Source organism: Equus przewalskii, chromosome 18 (assembly GCF_037783145.1).
Source record: "Equus przewalskii isolate Varuska chromosome 18, EquPr2, whole genome shotgun sequence".
NCBI lineage: Eukaryota > Metazoa > Chordata > Mammalia > Perissodactyla > Equidae > Equus > Equus przewalskii.
This window is the reverse complement of record NC_091848.1, coordinates 37,273,082-37,292,604: the sequence shown is the minus strand read 5'-3', so window position 1 is coordinate 37,292,604 and position 19,523 is coordinate 37,273,082. Positions and strand designations below refer to the sequence as shown.

The 19,523-nt window shown below is 48.2% G+C and overlaps 1 protein-coding gene across 28 annotated transcripts in view; it reads left to right on the top strand.

Annotated features, from left to right (window-relative positions):
• Window positions 1-280: 280 nt before the first annotated feature.
• KALRN (kalirin RhoGEF kinase) overlaps window positions 281-19,523 on the top strand; it is a 635,442-nt gene continuing 616,199 nt past the window's right edge. For 23 of the 28 annotated variants that reach the window (XM_070583679.1, XM_070583675.1, XM_070583671.1 and 20 more), the window contains exon 1: window positions 1,275-1,498. In XM_070583679.1, coding sequence (XP_070439780.1) covers window positions 1,426-1,498 — 73 coding nt within the window. In that variant the 5' untranslated portion in view covers window positions 1,275-1,425. Of the gene's footprint in view, window positions 368-1,058; window positions 1,499-19,523 lie in introns of those variants that run through there. The other 5 variants (XM_070583690.1, XM_070583688.1, XM_070583665.1 and 2 more) reach the window with 4 other exon arrangements.

Below are 19,523 nucleotides of genomic sequence, written 5' to 3'. Positions count from 1 at the left end.
ATCCCCATTCCTCCCCAGCTCCTCTCCCCACTTTAATTGAAATTCAGCTTGCTGTAACACCTCCTTTCTCCTGGCCAACTGGATCTCTCCATTCACAGGAGGGAGAAGAACAAAACAGAGAAGGCCCCGGGGATTAGGGAGTTTTGACAGCCGTCCAAGAGGAGCGCTGAGATAGGGGCCAAGTAGGAGGCAGGACGGAGACAAACGAGAGAGAAGAGAGTGACAGAGGGAGGGAGAGACAGGCAGGGACTCATCGCAAGAGGAAGGAACTGGACAAAGAATCAGAGACGGGTAGAGATGTTTAAGGGGCGCTGAAAAGGGGGGAAAGAAGAGAAAAGCTAAACAAGAGAAGAACTAAGGAGAGATGGTGAGGAAAATGCGAGGGGCTCAGGAGGGGAGGAAGAGAGTAGAGAGCTTGTCAGGAAGGATGGGAAAAAAGTCCAGCCTCTAGGGACAGGTCAGCCCAGCTTGGGGACCGGTCGGGAGAGGAGACGGGCAGGCGGCTTGGGGTTCGCCCTCACACACCTTGGCGCGGGGTGGGGCGGAGGAGGTGGCCGCCGGGCCGGAGCGCGGTCCGCGCGGGGGAAGCGGCTGAGCGCGCGGCGAGCCCGGCGTGCGCCCCGCGGCCGGACTCGCGCGGCGGCCCCGCCCTCTCGGCCGCCTCCTTCGCCGGGCTTTTCCTGCGGGGCTCAGGAAGCCGGCCTAGCGCGGCGGCGAACAATAGCTCGGGCCGCCCTCGGCTCCCGGGGAGGCGCGCGGGGCCGCGGGGAGGGAAGTGCGCGCGCGCGCCGGGAGCTCGCGGCCAGTCCCGGCCCGGGCCGGAGCTTCATTCAGTTCAGCTCGGCGCTGCCCGGGTCATTGTTGGCCGGGACCGAGGCGCGGGAGCCGGGGGAGGAGCTGGGGAGGCGGCGGCGGCGGCCGAGGGAGCCAGAGGGGGAGCCAGAGAGCGAGGGAGGGAGCGAGCGAGCGAGCGAGCGAGGGAGGGAGGAGGAGGTAGAGAGCCAGGGAGGGTGGGAGGGAGGAGGAAAAATAAAGAGGAGAGCCGAGCAGGGCTGAACAATAGAGACGGGCAGACGGGCGAGGAGGAGAGCCAGCTGCCGCTGCTGGCGGAGAGCGGGCGCGCAGGCAGCCCGGATCCCGGCCCCGGGCCCCGGCCCCGGCCAGACAGCAGGCGGCCAGCGCCCCCGGGGAAGGGGTACCATGGGGGAGCCGGCGGCAGGCGCCCCCAGCCCGCCGCGCGCCTCCGCCTGAGCGAGGCTCGGCGTCCTCTGCCCCAGCCCCGCCGCCCGGCCGCCCGGTCGCCCAGCCCCGGGTCCGCCTGGTCTGCGGCCGCTGCGCCCTGAGCCCTCTGCCCATCGGGCGCCCCGCAGCCCTCGGCCCCGGGCTTCGCCGGACCCCGGCTGCCCGCGGACGCCCGCCCCAGTCATGAACCCCCCGGAGGGGGCAGCAGAGGAAGGAGGAGCAGCCGACTCGGACGTGGACGCCTTTTTCCGGACAGGTAAGCCCGGCAGGGCGCGGGGGCCGTGGGTGGGCCGCTGGCGTGGACGCGGCGTCTCGGACAAGTTTGGGGAAGGAGGGCTGTGGCCCGGGCGAGCGTGCTGGGGGGCAGTCCCCCTCGTCGTCGAGGCTGGAGTTGCTGAGATTCTTGTTGTTATGGCAATGCTGGTGGCGTTTTGGGGAGGGGTGGGGGCTGGGAGCTCGGCGCCCCTCTGCATTCACCCCACTTGCGGGAGTCTGTAGGGGAGGCGGGAGGCGGTCCCCTCGGGCCGCTCCTCCCGGAGCGCGGGGATGGGGCGATGTTGGATCACTTTGCAGCGCGCCGCTCCGGCTACCGGCGTCCCTGGCCCCTCCCTCGGCTCCCCTCTTCCCCCAGCGCTGTCAGCCGGGCTCTGGCCCCTGGGTTGGCACGCCTTCTCGGGCCGAGGACCCCGGGCCCTGATGTGCAAAGAGGGGCAGTGGGGACTGGGAGTCGCGCAGGCTGCAGACTGACAGTCAGGAGCGGGGCGGACCCAGGACGGTCATGCCTGGTGCGTGCGGGGAGCCCGCGTCCCGGACTTGAGAGGCAGACCGGGCTCGGAGGGCAGTGGGCGCCTCAGACCTCCTCCTTGTCCTCCTCTTCTCCAGTTCTGGAACGGATGAGCTTTTCATAAGAATCACTCATTCCTGGAAGTGTGAGTTAGCATCCCCCTCATACACACCCACTGAATCTTTGCTTGCCTGTGGTATGTAGAGCGCACAGATCTGTCTTTCCAGCTGTTTGCAGTCCCTGCCACCTCCCATCCCCCAGGTCTATAGCTCCTCCTGTTCCCTGGCTACACAGCCCCCTCCCCAGAACAGACACCGACCACCCCCCTCTCACCACCTGTGGCCCTGCTTCTCTGATGGCCAGGGATTCCTCTTCTCCCTTTTACCTGTGGCTTCCACCAACTTGGTAGGTAGAGCTGCTCATCTCCCGTGTCTGGAACCATTTTGTCCGGAATCTTTGTCCCAAGGAGTCCAATAAGTTATGGGGGCCTTGTGCATCTGCCCTCTTGTTTGATCAGTTGGATTAGAGGACGTGAACTGGTGGGGTCAGGGATCAGGTTAGCTCTGCAGGCTCTCTGCACTTCCATCTGTTTCCTAAACTCATTGCCTTGCCCTGGAGGTCATCTCTAGGGAAGGGGGTGGGGTGCTTTGTTGGGGAGACTTGTGGCTTTAGAAGTCAAGACTCGATTGGCCTGTATGTTCATTTTGTAGTTGGTCTGGAGAGGAAAGAGCCAGAGGACAGGAGCTGATGCCAGGGCCTGGAGAAAGCAGAGGGAGCCCCTGTTACTCTATCCTGCCTCCCAGGGTGCAGTCTTACCTCCCTCCATCCCTCACTCCTTCCTTTTCCCCAGAGATGGTTTCTATATACACATTCTCTCTCTCTCTCTCTCTCTCTCTCTCTCTCTCTCTCTCACACACACACACACACACACACACACACACAGAAAGTCACACACCCTGCCCAGGACCCAAAGCATGGATTCTAAAGAGGTTCCTGACCTGAGTTTATAAGCTGGCATCTAGGAGAGAGGTTCTGGGGGGCCTAAGTGGTACCTGGAAATGTTCACTCAGCGGCCTGCGCCTCCCATCTGGGGCAAAAGTCTGCCTTTTCTTAGCTCTGGGGAAAACTCTTGAAGTGTGAACCTTCCCACCTTCCCTTTCTGGACCCCACTTTCATCTTTTGGCAACCACTCCTCCTTCCTCTTTCCAACCATCCAAACACTAGTTCCTGTTCATTCTCTGTCCCAGGCCCTTGGAGCAGAGCTCAGTTTCTGAAGGCTTGCTAATTTCTGACAAATGAATTCACACAGTGTTAATGGTGTTAATGGCCTATAATGGTTCAGTGTGTTACTTTTCCCAGGGCCTTTCAAAACGCAACATGTGCCTTACATTGTCTAGCCTTGGCTCAAATCACAGAGTAAATGGCAGACTGGGGTCTGTCTCCTGTGGGACTCCTGTTGGGGATTTTCTCCTTCCTCCTTGGGTAGCCTTTTTGAGCAGGGGCTGGGTCTGATGTGCACTTAGAATCAGAGAAAGGGTAAGTCTTCAATGCACAGGGCTGGAAGTGACTGATGACTGTAACAAGTTGCAAGAGGGAGTGTAGGCTGCCCTGGCTGGGTCTAGGACCACTCCCTCCCACCCTGAAGTGGCCTTCTGTGCTCTGCTTCCTGATTTTGCCCCCTCTAGTCTCTAGCCTGGGCTCATGCTGGGGATTCTTAAGCTGGAAAAGCCTGTATTTCTTAACCCTCTCCCTTCTGATTCCCTGTCTTTATGGAACATAGCACTATACCTGGTAGGCTAGACAGATTATAAATTCATTCACCTGAACAATTGAGAAACCTTCAAACACATTTTCAAAGTCCCTAGCACCAGGGTTACCCCCTACTTTCTGGTGGAAAATTTTACATGTACAAAGACCAGACTGGCAATTGCTTTGTCAAAACCCTTGCCTAAGGTGCTTCTAATTAGGCATGTTGAGAATAGTTCTGTCATTTTGGTTCCTTACTTGTCCTCTTTTGATTATTTTGGTATTTCAGTTCTCTCGACCAACTGATGAAGCTAGATTCCCTAAATCTCATTTCCCTGCATGCACACGGACACTAACAACCCCTCCCCCCAGCCCGATCTTCTTGTAGAGTGGTGGATTCCATAGCATGTTCCTGGGAATTCTCTGTCCCAAGCCTGGGAAAAGTGTGTCGCAGTAATTTTATTGATCATAGTTATGAGGCAGAGGAGGGGAAATATGGGAACTCAGAACTGGGAAGAGAAACCATTTGGAATAGAAAACCTCACAAGGACTTTTCAACTCTTACTAGGAGCCTTCTGCTGTCCAGGGTGCTATGGAATACAAACGAAATATTCAAAGTGTTCTTTGACTTTGAGGAACTTTAAAAAGAAGATTGACAATTACTGCTCAATTAGAGATTAATTGCTAACCATTATGGTGCTTTAAGATAAAAAGTTGATGGAACTACAGAGGAGTGGAGCTGAGGGGAGCCCTTGAAAGGGGATGGAGAGTGGGAGGAGCAGCCTGGGCAAAGGCACAGAGGAGGTTGGGGTATTGACATCGAGGATCGAGGATCGTGGGGCAGACTGAGTGGAAGATGTAGGTTAGGGAGGAATGGGAAACAGGGATGGTAAGGAGGGCAGGGCCAGATAGGGAGAGTCTTGGAAGCCCCAGAGAGGAACTTGGGTTTGATACAAGGGCAGTAGGGAGGTTCTTGAGCAAGGGCTCATCCTGAAGGAAGTATTTAGAAAGGTTAATCTGGGGGTAATATAATTGATGAGGCAGAGAAGAGAGGGAAAGAATCCAAGCAGATGCAAAAGTGATCCGGAGCTGAGAAGGAAGGGGCTTGGTCTGGATTGGTGGCGTAAAGGATGGGGAATGAGGGGCAACTCTTTTTTTTTTTTTTTGAGGAAGATTAGCCCTGAGCTAACTACTGCCAGTCCTCCTCTTTTTTGCTGAGGAAGCCTGGCCCTGAGCTAACATCCATGCCCATCTTCCTCTACTTTATATATGGGACTCCTACCACAGCATGGCGTTCCAAGCGGTGCCATGTCCGCACCCAGGATCCGAACTGGTGAACCCCGGGCTGCTGAGAAGTAGAACGTGGGAACTTAACCGTTGCGCCACCAGGCCAGCCCCCAGGGACAACTCTGAGAGACATTTTCAGAGGCAGAAATGTGGGGGATTTCTTGACAAACTAGTTATGGGGGAAAAGGAAATTAAGCCCATGAGGAAACGGAAGTAGCTGGGTTAAGAGTGTAGAGGACTGAAAGTGTCCCAACTGACATGGTCAGGTTGAGACCAGGAGCCAGTTTTGTGGGCAGATAATGACATTAGCCTTGGACATGGAGAATTGGAGATGATGGAGCGACATCCAAGTGGAGTTTTGTGAGTAATGTGGGACTCAAGACATGAGCATGGGCAGGAGGTTAGGGCTGGTGGTGCGGACTTGGAGGCCTTCTGGGTCAAGGCTGGATGCAGCCGAAGCTTTGTGAATGCATTGCCTCTCAGAGGGAGGGAGTGGAGGAAAGAGGGGAAGGGCTCAAGTTAGAATTTTGGGGAGAAACTCTTATTTAGGAAGTGGCAGCAAAGGAGATGTGATCCTGGAGACCCCAGGGAGTAAGCATGGCTTCTGATGTGATGACAGGCTGCAGACAGGTTGAACAGGAGGAGCGCTGGGTAAGTGTCACTGGTTGTGATGAAAAGAAGGCCACTGCAAGCTCTTGGGAGCATAGTGTTAGAAGAGGCATTTGGAGTAGGGATTTGGGGTGATGGATCGGAATCAGTTCCTTGCGGAGTTTATCAGTGAAAAGAAAGAGAGGTTGGGTGCTAGTCAGAGTGGGTGTTATTAATGTCAGGAAAAGGAGTTTTCATTTTTTGCCAGAGAGTCAGAAGAGATTTGGACATGGAACGGAGAAAGCTAGGGGACGGGAAAAACGGAAGATGCTAGATGGATTGTTGAGTTAGGACCTGAAGAGGTGAGACAAGAGCAGGTTCCCCAACACAAGGAAGAGCGTAGTTTTGGTGAGCAGAGGAGAAACCTCTTCCGTTAAGACTCAAAGGAAAACAATTAAGAGGTTAAATGAGAAAAGAGTGATGTGGAAATATCTCCTCCCTGTGTCTTTCTGCTGAGCTTCAGTCCTGTGAGTCCAGATATTTTCACCTGGAGGGTTTGCTGTTCCTTGAGCTTCGGCCAGACTCTAACTTGACTCCGTGTGTCTTTCCAATGGCCCAAACCAGATCCTTCTCTTGTCTTCTTTAATTCTGTAAGTGACATCTTCTCTCTCCCAGTCATGATATTTAAAACTTTGGTATTGTCTGTGAGGACTCTCTCTCCTCTAACAAACTCTATTGACTTATCGTTCATAGTTAGCCCTTGTTGTTCATCTGCGGGGTCTCTGTGAGAGGCCAGGACCCATTATGCCACCCATGGACTCCTTTAGTGGCCTTCATTCTTTCCCCCTGGAATCTGCTCTCTCACCCTGACTCCAAGTTGGCATCTGCAGGCAGATTACACTTCCTAAATCACTGCTTTCACCACATCACTACCTGCTTTATGAACCTACAGTGACTCCCTAGTGCCTTCAGGGTCAAGTCCTTACTTCATAGCTCAGTTCCAGCCAGGCTGCTCTTCTGCTGTCCAAGGGCAGTTTGACTCACGTTCCCCTTGAATCATCCACCCCCACACCCCCACTCTCCAAATCCAACTCATTCTTCAGGATTTGAGCCCCACCTTCTTCTGGGAGCTTTCACAGCTCACAAGACCACTGTCTCCTCCAGATTCCTAGGCACTCACTGTCTATGCTCATTTTCGCACTTCACGAGTGGTACTGTATTGTTTTTAGCCCTTTCTATACACATTGGGCTTGTCTTCCCATTGAAGTTGCTTATTCTTTGGAGATAAGGAAAAAGTCTTTTAAAAAGCTTGTGATTCATCCAAACCAAAACCAAAACAAATCACCTCCCCCTACTATAGACAAAGCAAACATGGCAAAGGATAAGTAGTTGTTGAACGTAGGTGGTGGCATATTGGTGTTCACTGTATGATTCTTTAACTTTTCTCACAGATGATAACCCCATCCCACTTAAACTGAGGAACTGGACATTATCATGTCCAGATCATAGAGAAGGGAGATTTTTTTTTTCTTTTTTTTTAAATATTGGCACCTGGGCTAACAACTGTTGCCAATCTTTTTTTTTTTTTTTCTGCTTTATCTCCCCAAATCCCCCCTGTACACAGTTGTATATCATAGTTGCAGGTCCTTTTAGTTGTGAGATGTGGGACGCCGCCTCAACGTGGCCTGATGAGCGGTGCCATGTCTGCGCCCAGGATCTGAACCCTGGGCCGCTGCAGTGGAGCGCGCGAACTTAACTACTCGGCCACGGAGCCGGCCCCAGATTTTTGAATAACACCTTAGATTTGTGTGTAAATCTTTGAGTAAATATCACCACCCTCTCTCTGCATTGCCAGGTACCTGAAAGGGGAGGGGTCTCTTACCTCCTGAGCTCTCTTTTGCAGCAAAGGAAAAATATCTCTTTTTGACATGGTGCTTGGTGCTCCAGAATGTAAACATGATGCTTAATTCAATGTTTATTGTTCCTTCTTGATTCTCCTCCTCTTCCAGCCGGCATGAGTTGGGCTTTTGGTCACACCATTTTCCGGGAACTTCTGGGGGAGTATTGAGAGAACTTTGTTGTTCTGGAGAGGGAATGCTATGAATATTTTTAATATCAGATTTATATAGGCTGTTTCTATTGAATATGTTTTAGAACATATCAGTGAAATCCAGGTGGACCTCCATAAGATTTGGGAGGCTTTGCTTCATCCTTGTGCTACCAATCATCAATAACTTGATTATTGGCACATTCTCTCCAATTGTATTTGAGAATCCTTTGGGGGATGTAAGAGGTATTGGAATAAACTGCAGTTACAGAAGGAAATTAGATGATAAATAGGAAAAATCTTCCTGACTGTAAATATCAATAAAACACAAATAGGTGAAATTAGTGGTTCTTCTTAGATGTTGGAGAATGAACAATTTTGCTTTTCAAAGTTCTTTCGGGTTCTGAAACTTGGCAATTTACTTTTTTTTTTATTCTACTCCCCAAAGCCTCCCAGTACCTAGTTGTGTATTCTAGTTGTGAGTGCCTCTGGTTGTGCTATGTGGGACACAGCCTCAGCATGGCCTGATGAGCAGTGCCATGTCTGCACCCAGGATCCGAACCAGCAAAACCCCGGGCCGCCAAAGCGGAGCCCGCGAACTTAACCACTCAGCCACGGGCCGGCCCGTGGCAATTTACTTCTGCAGATAGTATGGCATGGCCCAGTGGTTCTCAACTGGGGGCAGTTCTGTTCCCCTGGGAACGTTTGGCAATGACTTGAGTAAGGGGTTGCTATTAGCATCTAGTGGGTAGAGGTCTAGGATGCTGCTAAACATCTGTAATGCACAGGGCAATAAAGAATTATCCAGACCCCAAGTGTCAATAGTGCTGAGATTGAGAAACCTTGGTATAGCCAGAAGACCATGGGGTTTGGACCAGATAGGCTCAGCACTAACTAGAGGTAGAATCTTGGGTAAATTATTTACTGTCTCTCATCCTCAGTCTTCTGCAAAATGGGACTACGAATTCTGATTTTACAGATGGAGAGGATTAAATAGGAAAAATGTGTAAAAAGCATCCAGCCATTTCCAACACACAGTAGGGGCACAAGAAATCCTAGCTGCCCTTGTTGTTCCTGCTGTTTTAATTATTACATGAATGTGGTGGCAGAGAGGCTGGGGCAATTTCCAGAAGGAGTGCTGTGCAGGGCTTTTGATGTGGAGTGGGAGAAGGTGCTGGAGAGGCAGCGTGATGGTGTGCAGGGAGCCTGTGTGGAATCTGAAGGCTAGAGCTTGGGCCTCAGCTTTCTTTCATTCATTCATTTAATCATTGGTTTGACAAATATTTATTGAGTGCCTCCTGTTCCACGTACTGTGCTGTGGGAGTGTATAAAATCATTATGAGAAAGAATGCAGAGCAGGGAGGGGAATGGACATAAATAGACCCCCTCAGAGAGCACTCGGATTTAAGGCGGTGGGAAAAGGAGAAAAAGCCTGTGAAGGAGGCTGAGAAGGTCAGGCAAGAGAGCAGGAGGTGAACACTCCCCTTTGCTCTCTACTTATCGGAATGACTTGGGTAAGTGACTTTGTCATCTGTATAAGATGAGGATAATAGCCCCCTGCCCCCTAGCTCCCTTATAGGGCTGTTGAGAGACTCAAATAAGATACTGTATGTGAAAGGCCTTTGTAAGTTGTACAGTTCTATCCAAATATATGTAGATAGTTCCTTCCAAATAGAACATTTTTTACTCTAAGTGCCTCTTCTGACAAGTATTATCTTATTTAATCTGACCTCCATGGGACCTTTCCAATCCAGGAAGGGAGCAATCCTTCTCAGTTTGGTTTCCCAGGGGACTGGATGGGGCGCCCTCCTTACAGCAAGTCAGGGCCCTCCTGTTCTCTCCTCCTCTGCAAAAGTATAAAAATGCTAGCCCCCAGCCCCTCAGGCCCTGGGCCACATGGCCCCGTGCCATCTGGAGGAGGCTGGCAAGAATGGAGTTCTTGCTTCTGTCGACCTCAGGTGGGTGCAGCGAATCAGTCCCTTCCTACCCCTTCTCTCTCTGTGTGCGGTTCAGACTCCTCCTGCCATTCCTTTGTGTGTGAATGACTGGCAGCAAAATAACTAGGAAATGATTGACAGCCACAGGGCTGTTGGATCAATAGAGCTGCTTGAAATCGTGTCTGCTGAGGAGTGAGGGAACAGAAAGAATCAGCTGAGAGGACAGAGCAATTAATTCAGAGGAGTAAAGAAGAAACTGTTGGAGAATTAGCTTTGTCTCCTCCCCTTCTGTCCCATGGCATTATTAGAAGGGAGCTGGACATTAGCTGGAAAACATGGATTCGAGGGATAAACAAGTAGGAGAGTGAAAAGTGGCAGAGGAGCTGTGTCCTCAGGGAAGTGGTTACTTCTGTATTTGAGGCTTGCAGGATGGGTAGGATTTGGATGGGGAAGACGGCAAGTGCTGTGTTCCCAGTTGGGGAATGGTGTTAGAAGGAGATGAAGATCCAGGGTTTGGGGCAGTAAGTGGTCCAGTGTCTGTGACTTAGAGGAAGCAGGTGGCGGATCAATGGGAGAAAAAACTCAGAAGGGAGTGAGGACCAGGTTGATTGATTGCTTCATTTATCAAACACCTACTGGACTCCTAGATCATAAAGGGCTTTGACTGGCAGGCCAACGAGTTTAGTCTTTCTGCAGTTTGCTTTCTGGAGCCACTAAAAGTTTCTGAATGGGTTGGTGACATGATCAGGAAGGTAAGTCTGACAACCCTGTAGAGGGTCAGTTGGAATGGGGAGGTACTGCTGGCTAGGGCTGGACTAGGAGACCACTGTGATAAGTTAGGAGGGTCTGAGCTTGAGACGCCACGGTGAAAATGGAGAGGAGGGGATGGAAATGAGGGACCTTGTGGAGGTAGAGTTTATAGGACTTGGCAAGAATCAAAGATTACTCCAAAGCTTGGAGCCTGGGTGACTGAGAGGATGGAGGTATCCTAAATGAAAATCAGGAGTTAAGAAGAGGAGGAGCAGCTGTGGGGTGGCAGGAGGAGAGGGAGGGCTGGGGAATTTGCTTTGGGACATGTTGCATTTCAGGTGTCAGTGAAATAGCTAAGGGAGGTGTTGATTCCGTAGGCGGATAACGAAGGGATTCTGGAGCTTTGGAGGGAGGCCAGAGCCGGAACTATAGATTTGGGAGATATCTTGTAAGAAGTTGTGGCTGGAGCTATCAGAATAGATGAGATAATAAATGAAAAGCATGTACAGACTTAAGGGCAGAGGGCCAAGGACAGAGCTGTAGACTCCAGTGAAGGGCTGGAGGAGACCCAGGAGAGAGCAGTACTTGGAGAAAAACAGGTCCTTGCAGGGTCTGATGCTGCAGAGAGGTTGACAGAGATGGGGACCCAGCAAAGCTCCTTGATTCTGGAAATTGGGGATCATTGGTAACCTTTGAAATAACAGTTTAATAGTGTAGGGGAGGTGGAATTCAAATTGCTGTGGGAATGGGGAGTGAGAGGATGGGGAGGAAGTGGTGGGAGTGCATATAGATGACTCTTTGGAGAGGTTTGGCTGTGAAGGGAAGGTTAAAAATAGGAAGGTAGTTGGAGATGGGTAGCAGAGTTGAGGGGAGGCTTTTTTTAGGTAGGGAAGATATGTGAATACCTACAGGTGGGGAGGAGAGAGAAGGCAGGCCTGAGGAAAAGAATGAATGTTTAGGTAAGGGAGGAGCAATTGATGAAGGAAAGTCCTGGATGAGCCTGGAGGGGTGGATCTCAAAGTCACCTGAGGGGTGAGCCTTGGGCCAGAGGAGGAGACTAGGGGAAGGCTGATTTAGCAAAGTAGCTGGCTGGCGAGGACCTGAGCTGAGGGCACAATGTGCCTTATTGACAGCTCCAGTAGAGAGAGCATCAGCGGGCTTGGGGTTTTCGGGGCTAGTGGTGCCATGCCTGGGGAGGGTAGTGCCAGAGGAGGGCAGCGTGAAATGGGTGAGCTGGGTTGGTGGAGGCCCTTGGGCCGAGAAGCTGGAAAGAAAGGCTGGGAGATCCCAAATTAGCAATCCTTTTAGAAACGCTGGTGGCTTTCTTTTGCAGGCTGAAGTGGGATTTGCTCCAGGCTATAGTGGGGTCTGCAGAATCACCTCCTACAGAGTGTGAGTCAGAAAGGCACGGTTAGTGGGGTGGAGGGTGAATGAGAAGAGGAGGGAGGGAGAGGGACTCAGGCAAGAAGGTGTCCTGCAGCCTCCTGGGGAGGGGTCCTTGCCCGGCTATCAGGTACTGTATCTACCAGGGATGGGACCTGCTGTTGAATTTTCCGTTTCCTTAATGCCTCTAAAAGCCCTAGAATAAAGAGGAAGCAGAATAGGGATCGTGGAAGAGCCTCTTGCCCATTCTTCTACATAAAGAGGAACAAGAGGGAAGATGCTAGTGAGCATACATGTTCCACTGGCACCAAAGCACTCCCTTTGACCTCAACTCTCATTTTAGGGGCAAACCCAAGAAGGGTCATCAAGTGAAAAAGCCCCGTTTCATCAAAGGCTCCTCAGGGGCCTTACATGGCCCTCCGGAGAGGTTGGGAGCAGGATGCTGGGGGCTGCTATTACCAAAAGGTGGGCTGTGGGGAACTGGGCTTACATTCCCTAGAGTAGAAGGAGGTGGGACTTTCCTTAAGTGCTGCCCAGTCCCAGAATCTTAGTCTTAAAACAGAACAGGAACTTACTAGCTGTGTGACCTTGTGCAAGTTACAACCTCTTGGAGCTTCAGTTTCCTGATCTATAAATGGGTAAAAAAAAAATCCTTACCTCTCAGGATTGCACTATGTTTGTAGATATATTGTATATTGAGGTAATTATATTCACAGTGTAAATAGTAATAGAAATGGGATTATATTACTAGTAGTATAACATGATTATATATAATATGATATTACTAGTATGACTATATTACATATGTAATATATTATAATTATATTACTAGTTAGATGAATCTCTTTATTTTCCCATTGATGATAATCAGGATGGTTCAATAGCTTCCTTCCTCTCCCCTCCCTGCTCCCTTTTTTCTTCCCTCCCTTCCTTCCCTCTGTAACAGTGCAGAGATCAATACCAATGTGATTTTTAAGCCTGCAATTACAGTTATCCAGGGCATAACAGGCAGGCACTGGGAATGTGGCTAAAACCCCCAGCTTTTAGGCTCTTACCCTGCAGCCCAGGGACAATGGGAATCTATGGGGCTGGGGGTGGGGTATTCAGTTGGCAGCTGGACAGTGGGCTAGAAGGAGACCCCGGAGACTGGCAGATGGTTAATTGGATGTGACAAAAGGGGGCTGGGAGGAGGGGTCTGGGGATCCTGGGGGATTCCTGTCTCTGACTTCTTACTGTCCTGGAAAGGAGATTGTGGGGAGAGGGAGGAGTATCTCCAGGAGCAGTTGGGGAAAAAGATTGGCAGGACTCCATGTTGGATGTGTGGCCATGGAAGGACAGCTTACCACTGGAAGTAATGATTTGGTTTAATTTGGAGGGTAGATGCAAGATATTAAGTCTCTTCTCTGTACCCCAGTATATTGGCACATAATAGGCTCAAATACTTGGATATAAAGAGGATGCTTAACCAGATATTGGAACAGTGCATTTTTCTAGACATTCTTCATGATCCCAACCGCTGAATTTTGACAGCTAAATATCATTATTACTTTTGATGAGAACTGGACAAAGAACTGATCAATTTCAGCAGGATACTAGATTTTAGTGAGTGGATCTCTTCATTCATTCTTGTACTCATTCATTCAAATGTCAAACACCAGCTGTGTCCCTACTAAGTAACAGCCACTGGGGGTACCCAAACAAATTAAACATAATCTTTCCCACAAGGATGGTAACAGGCTGGTGGGATTGACTGACACGTAAACAGATAATTTAATTGCAGTTTAGTTTAACAAGAGCCATAAAGAGGATTGCGTGCTGTACTTTGAGAGTATAGAGGAAGGATCAACAACCTCATCTGGATGCATCTGGGAAGGTTTCGTTGAAGACGGGATACTTAGACTGATATAGATGAGGAGGAGGTAGGAATGAAGACAGACCACTGTTCAGGAAGTTTGATAACAAAAATGAGGAGAAAAATAAAATGGTATTGAGAGGACATTTTGGGAGTACTGGTAGTATTCTGTTTCTTGATCATAGGTGTGATCCATTTATAAAATTTCCTTGAGCTGTAGACTTGTTTGTGCAATTTTGTGTGTGCAAATTCTACTTCAATGAAAATGTTTTTAAAGTTGTTTTTCTTTTCAGAGAGAGAAAAATCTTTGTATGTTTGAAAAAGTCATGGAAAGCGACAGTGGTAGAGACTGAAGGTGTTAGAAGGTGGAATGTGTGTGGGTGGCGTACCAGAGTGTGCACTGGCTTCCTCATAAGTCAGAAAAGGATGAGATTCCCAGGCAAAGAGGTTATCTCTGGAATGAAGGGCCTCTTCTTCCTCTGTGACTGTGGGAAAAGACCAGGTTGTATTCAGGTTAGATGCTAGAGCTCTTATTAAGCTGACCTGAGTCATCTCTGTGAATGGGAGCCAAGGTCATCTGACAGACTGGAGGATGTGGAGAATCTCAGAAGAGAGGAGACTAACTGGATCCATTCTCTGGAGAATGAGTGACACTTGCATAAAAGAATGATCTGTCCAGTTGAGTTCAAAGTTGACCAGGTCTGCGGGCTTCGGCACCTTGCTGAGCCCTGGAGGCTCTGGAGGTGAGGTGAAAACAGCAGACTCTTGAGTTCTTGGGTGGTGCCTTGGACAGGATGCCACGGGTCGGGGTAAAGTGTGCACTCTACTTGTTTGGACCCTAGCCTCTTCTCAAGACCTTACTGAACGTTGATGATCTAAGGCCTTTTGGAGGCCCTATCTTGGAAGATGGTCGTGTCTGTTTTCCCCAAGTAGGCTGTACACACTTTTTACTTTGAACTTGTCTATATTCTTTTCAACACCCATTCTAGTGCCTTGCAGATAATACTTGCTTGATTAGTATTTGTTGGCTTGACTTTTTTTTAGTTTAAAACAGAGCTATTTATTGGTTTATAGGTCATTTGGGAGTTTTATAATGAAAGACTATGCTGAGGAAATGAATCGTTTTTTGTGGACAGGCAATTTTACCTTAAACAAAAAGACCTATGAAATCAATATTGACTGTGATGTATAGTGTATAACTCTTGTTGATTCTGGATTAATTAGATGGGACTCCTTTTGTTGCTTGCTTACAAATATTCATATATTTCATAGGTGCTGGAACAGTAAAGATTCACTCTTCTTTCAGAAAAACCCACATAGCAAAGTTCAAAAATACAAATGGAACCAACTGATCAATATTGAGTGAGTGTCTGCCATGTGCCCAGTAGTATGGCAGATACTAAGGAGGCTGCTAAAGATGAGTAACAACTGGTCCTTGTCTCTGAAGAGTTTATGGTCTTGTTGGGTTGGGGGGAACTAATGTAGGAAAAAATGACTAATTGGAGATCCATCAGAAAGGGAGTTTTACTCATTTATTAGTTTACTTAATATGTATTTATTGTCTATAAACTAAAAGATAATTTAAGTGTACACAAAGTTTCATTTAGAGAGATTTTATTTTATTTTACTTTTTTTGAGAAAGATTAGCACTGAGCTAACATCTGCTGCCAATTCTCCTCTTTTTGCTGAGGAAGACTGACCCTGAGCTAACATCCGTGCCCAACTTCCTCTAGTTTATATGTGGGACACCTACCACAGCATGGCTTGACAAGCGGTGCCATGTCCGCACCTGGGATCTGAACCAGGGAACCCTGGGCCGTTGAAGCGGAACGTGCGAACTTAACCACTGTGCCACTGGGTCAGCCCCTAGAGAGATTTGATTTTTGATACACTTTCATAGGACATTTATTTTTATTCTAAAGTTATTTTTTATTATAAAAGTTATGCTAGCTCACTGTAGAGTATTTGGAAAATATGATGAAGTATAAAGGATAGAAAAGCCACTGTAAACCCATTACCCAGAGAGAACCCCTGTTTGTTAATTTGAGATATTTCATTCTGGTGTTTTTTCTTATATGTCTTCTTTACCTTGATCCATGGTTTTGTTTTGTTTTGGTGAGGAAGATTGGCCCTGAGCTAATATCTGTTGCCAATCCTCCTCTTTTTACTTGAGGAAGATTGTCCCTGAGCTAACATCTGTGGCAGCCCTTGTCTATTTTGTATATGGGACACTGCTGCAGCATGGCTTGATGAGCAGTATGTAGGTCCACGCCTGGGATCCGAACCTGTGAGCCCTGGGCCTCCGAAGTGGAGTGTGCAAACTTAACAGCTATGCCACTGGGCTGGCCCCTCATGGTTTGTTTTTTGATCATTGAATTAAGGTGAAAAACAAGTTAGGGGGAATAGACTTTTTCCTAAATGAAGCCATTTTCCCCAATTAATTTAAATGTATGCTACATCAGCACATATCTATTGAGCAAAGTAAGACATTCATAAGCCAATTAATCTTTATTTGGGGATAATGTGGAAAGACAAGAGGATCCATTGGTTGTTTGGAGGAGTAGCGGCATTGACACTTACTGTTGTAAAAAATATTTACACAAAAGTACAGGAGCTATGGTCAAAAGTGAATGCTCTTTCTCCCTCCTTCTTGATGTGATAAATTCAACAGATGTATGTACCCGTTGCATGTCTAAGTACATGTTTATACAAATGCAGAGCTTTCTTTCTTGTTTTATTTAACAAAAAGAGAATCATGCTATACCTATTATTCTGCAGCTAACCTTTATCACTTTATAATTGTGGACATTTTTCTATGTCACTACGTATCACTCTACCTCATTTGTGTTAAGAGTTGTGTTACATTCTGTTGTGTGGGTGTGCCATATTTTATTTAACTGGACATTTATAGCCCAGCCTTTCTGTGGGCCAGTGTTTGTTCTGGGACATTATTTGGTCCAAAGAGTAGCAAGAAGGGTCAGCCATTTTTTGATCCTTTTCAAAGGTGACTGTAGGACAACTGTAGGTTTGGGAGGCTTCCTCTGCTTTTATCCTCAGGCGACAGGGAGAATAGCCAGTCCCTGTTCTCTGAAGGATAGCTTTCTGTGTAATGTTTAAGGGCGCTTTTGTTAGTGACATTTAAATAAATGGTAGAGGCCATTCTTGGGTTCTTTTGCTGTGCGCCTTTAAGTGACTTAGGGGCCAGATATGCAGTCACAATTAGCCAAAAAAAGCCACATGTGTTCTGTGGGCTTGACTGAAAGTCAATTCTTATACCACAGGTATGGAAGTGCTTTAGGTTGTGTGTGCAAAAGCCACGGTCTGTGTTTGGTTAGAAGAATCCAAGGATGTGATTCGAGAGACCTTGGTTTCCAATTCTGCCCACCGCTAATTAGCTCTGTGACTTGGCTGAGCCAGTTAACGTGTCTGTTTGTACAGATGGGACCTCTCTTCTCTTTCCTCAGCTGAAGGAAGAGGTAAGCAGGCTTGCCCTGCCATACCTCATAGGAATCGTGTGAGATAAAGACAGATAATAGCAGGAAAATGCTTCTGACAAACAAAACTGCTGACTAAATGAAAAGAGTTTTTGTCGGCTGCCTTTCTCTGGGGTCTCCCTCGATTTTGAGTGTGGTTGAAAGCTGAGCCAGGGGACTCAGATGGCAGTGACAGCCCAAACTGCATTTAAGGACTGTACATTTTTTCATGTCTGGTAGGAAATTGGCAGCACTAGAGGTGGAGTGAAATGTTTCGTGATGTGTTCCATTTGCTTTTGGAAAAAAGTCCTGTGTATGACTGTGGAAGAGGTGGAAGCGTGGTTTATCTAAGTGCCCAGAAGGACTGCGGTTTTCTTTCTGATGGGTGACAGTGTAGCTCAGTTGCACACTTACTTCTTACTACACAGACGTGCAAAGAAAATGTAGCTTTCAAAATTTGCTAACATGGAACTAATCTTTCTCATCAGTGCCCACCCCAACTTGATTAGTTTTTGGTATATTAGGTTTTGTTTCTTTTTCGTTTTCCTGGATCAGTCTTTTTGGATGACTCTGTCAGATACATTGCTCAGTCACTCACATTTTCTCCTGCTCTCCCTCTTCTCTTCCTAATGGGGTCTGAGTGCATGGAAGTGCACATGTGAACTTGTGGGGGTATTAGGGGCACAGCGGGAGAAGGGTGCTTAGAAGCATAGCATGATAACTGGATTCCTCTGGTCTTTGCTTTGTGGAGGCTGGTCTGGTCTGTTCCCTGTACTGGTGTTTGAGAAGGCTAGACCTGTCTTACTTTTTGGGGTATTGTGCTGATACCCAGCGCTAACATTCGTGTCCTGATTATTTGTCTATAGGGTCAAAGTCCCTGCACATGGCAGCCTCCTAGTCCTGACCCTAGGCCTTTGCCTGGTCACTGTCTCTCTGAGCATCTTTGAGTACCATCATCAGGAAGAGATGAAATATGTGGATTTCCAGCTCACTCAGTGCCAACTTTGAGAAGATAGAACCTGTGCACTGGCTCATCTAACTAGATACCCACCTTGGCCAATGCTGTGTTTTCACTCCCTCACCTCCACACCTTGTGGATCATGGTACATGACTGAATGCTAGGATTCTCCTAGAGGTCTGCAGCCTCCTCAAGAGTGGCCTTAGGGTTCTCAGGTACCTTCATACCTATTAGGATATTATATTCTAAAGCTGTCCGCCAAACCCTTGTTGGACCTTGAGGTGGGCATATAGGAGGAGGCTGAGACCCTGGTATCTGATGTCCTAGACTGGAATTTTCCCAAGTTCCCCTGATGCTGGAGGGAGGGGGCTTTCCTTCTGTCTCTGTGGCAAGGATCTCCCTATGCCCCTTCCTAAGTACTCTCTACCCGTGGTTAAAAGTGATCTCAATGGGCAAGTCCACCCAGTCTGGATCTTGATATGTTAATGGGAGCTTGAGAATTCAAGCTGCCTACTGAAAAATTCCTATCCTGGATGTCAACCGCTGAACATTGATACTTCCTCTTTGCCTGCTGCTATAACTCTCAGAACTTCCCTGAGGCAAATAGATACTCCCAGCAGAGTAAGAGGGAGGTTAAATATATGTAAGGCCACGCAAAAGAGAAAAGTCCATTGTATTCTAAAAAGTATTACCCTAGTTAAAACAATAATTTTGGGGGAAAAAGTTTTGGAAATGGGGCTTCTAAGACTGCCTTCATTGGGATTCCATCTCCAGGCATGTATGTGTTTATGTGTATGTAAACACGCAAGGGAGTGACATTGTTGGTTCTTCCAGTGAGCATTTAGTGAGCACTTCCGTATCTCATGCACTGTGGTCCAGAGGGGAGTATGGGCAGTCTCTGTCTTTAAGTTGTTCCCAGTCTCAGTGGGGCCATGGGATGGAGATGGATTGCATACAGAGCTGCGCCGCTGAATCTTGCTTTCCGGGAGGCTGGCGTTTCCATTTGGTAAATATGACTAACGTTTAGTTAGGGACCTTTAATTGGTCTGGTTTCCCCCTTGCCTTGCTAGGATCAGCTTTCCAAGTCTCTTGATCCACCTAAAATGACCAGTTCCAGTTAGTTTTGCTTTTTCTAAATAAAGCTAATTCCTTTAACATCAGCCTAAGTTTTTATGAACAGATATTCTATAGAAAGGACATGGTACATGAGATCAGTTTAAATCAATAATAAATAAGTAGAAAAATGGAGTCCAGCTTAGGGCTGTGGCTCTGCTTCTTCTGTGGTGGAGTTGTTTGTTTGCTGTTGTTTTTAACCAAAATTCTTTCACCTCTTTTAACACAGGAAAACTTTTGTGTTTTAGATACTATTCTCACTCCAGGGCTCTAGGGCTCAAATAACCTTCGTAGCAATGAGCAGTGTTTCCAGTTTGACCAGGGAAAACGAGAACTCTGTTCCCTGTGAAGGTGGTGGAAACT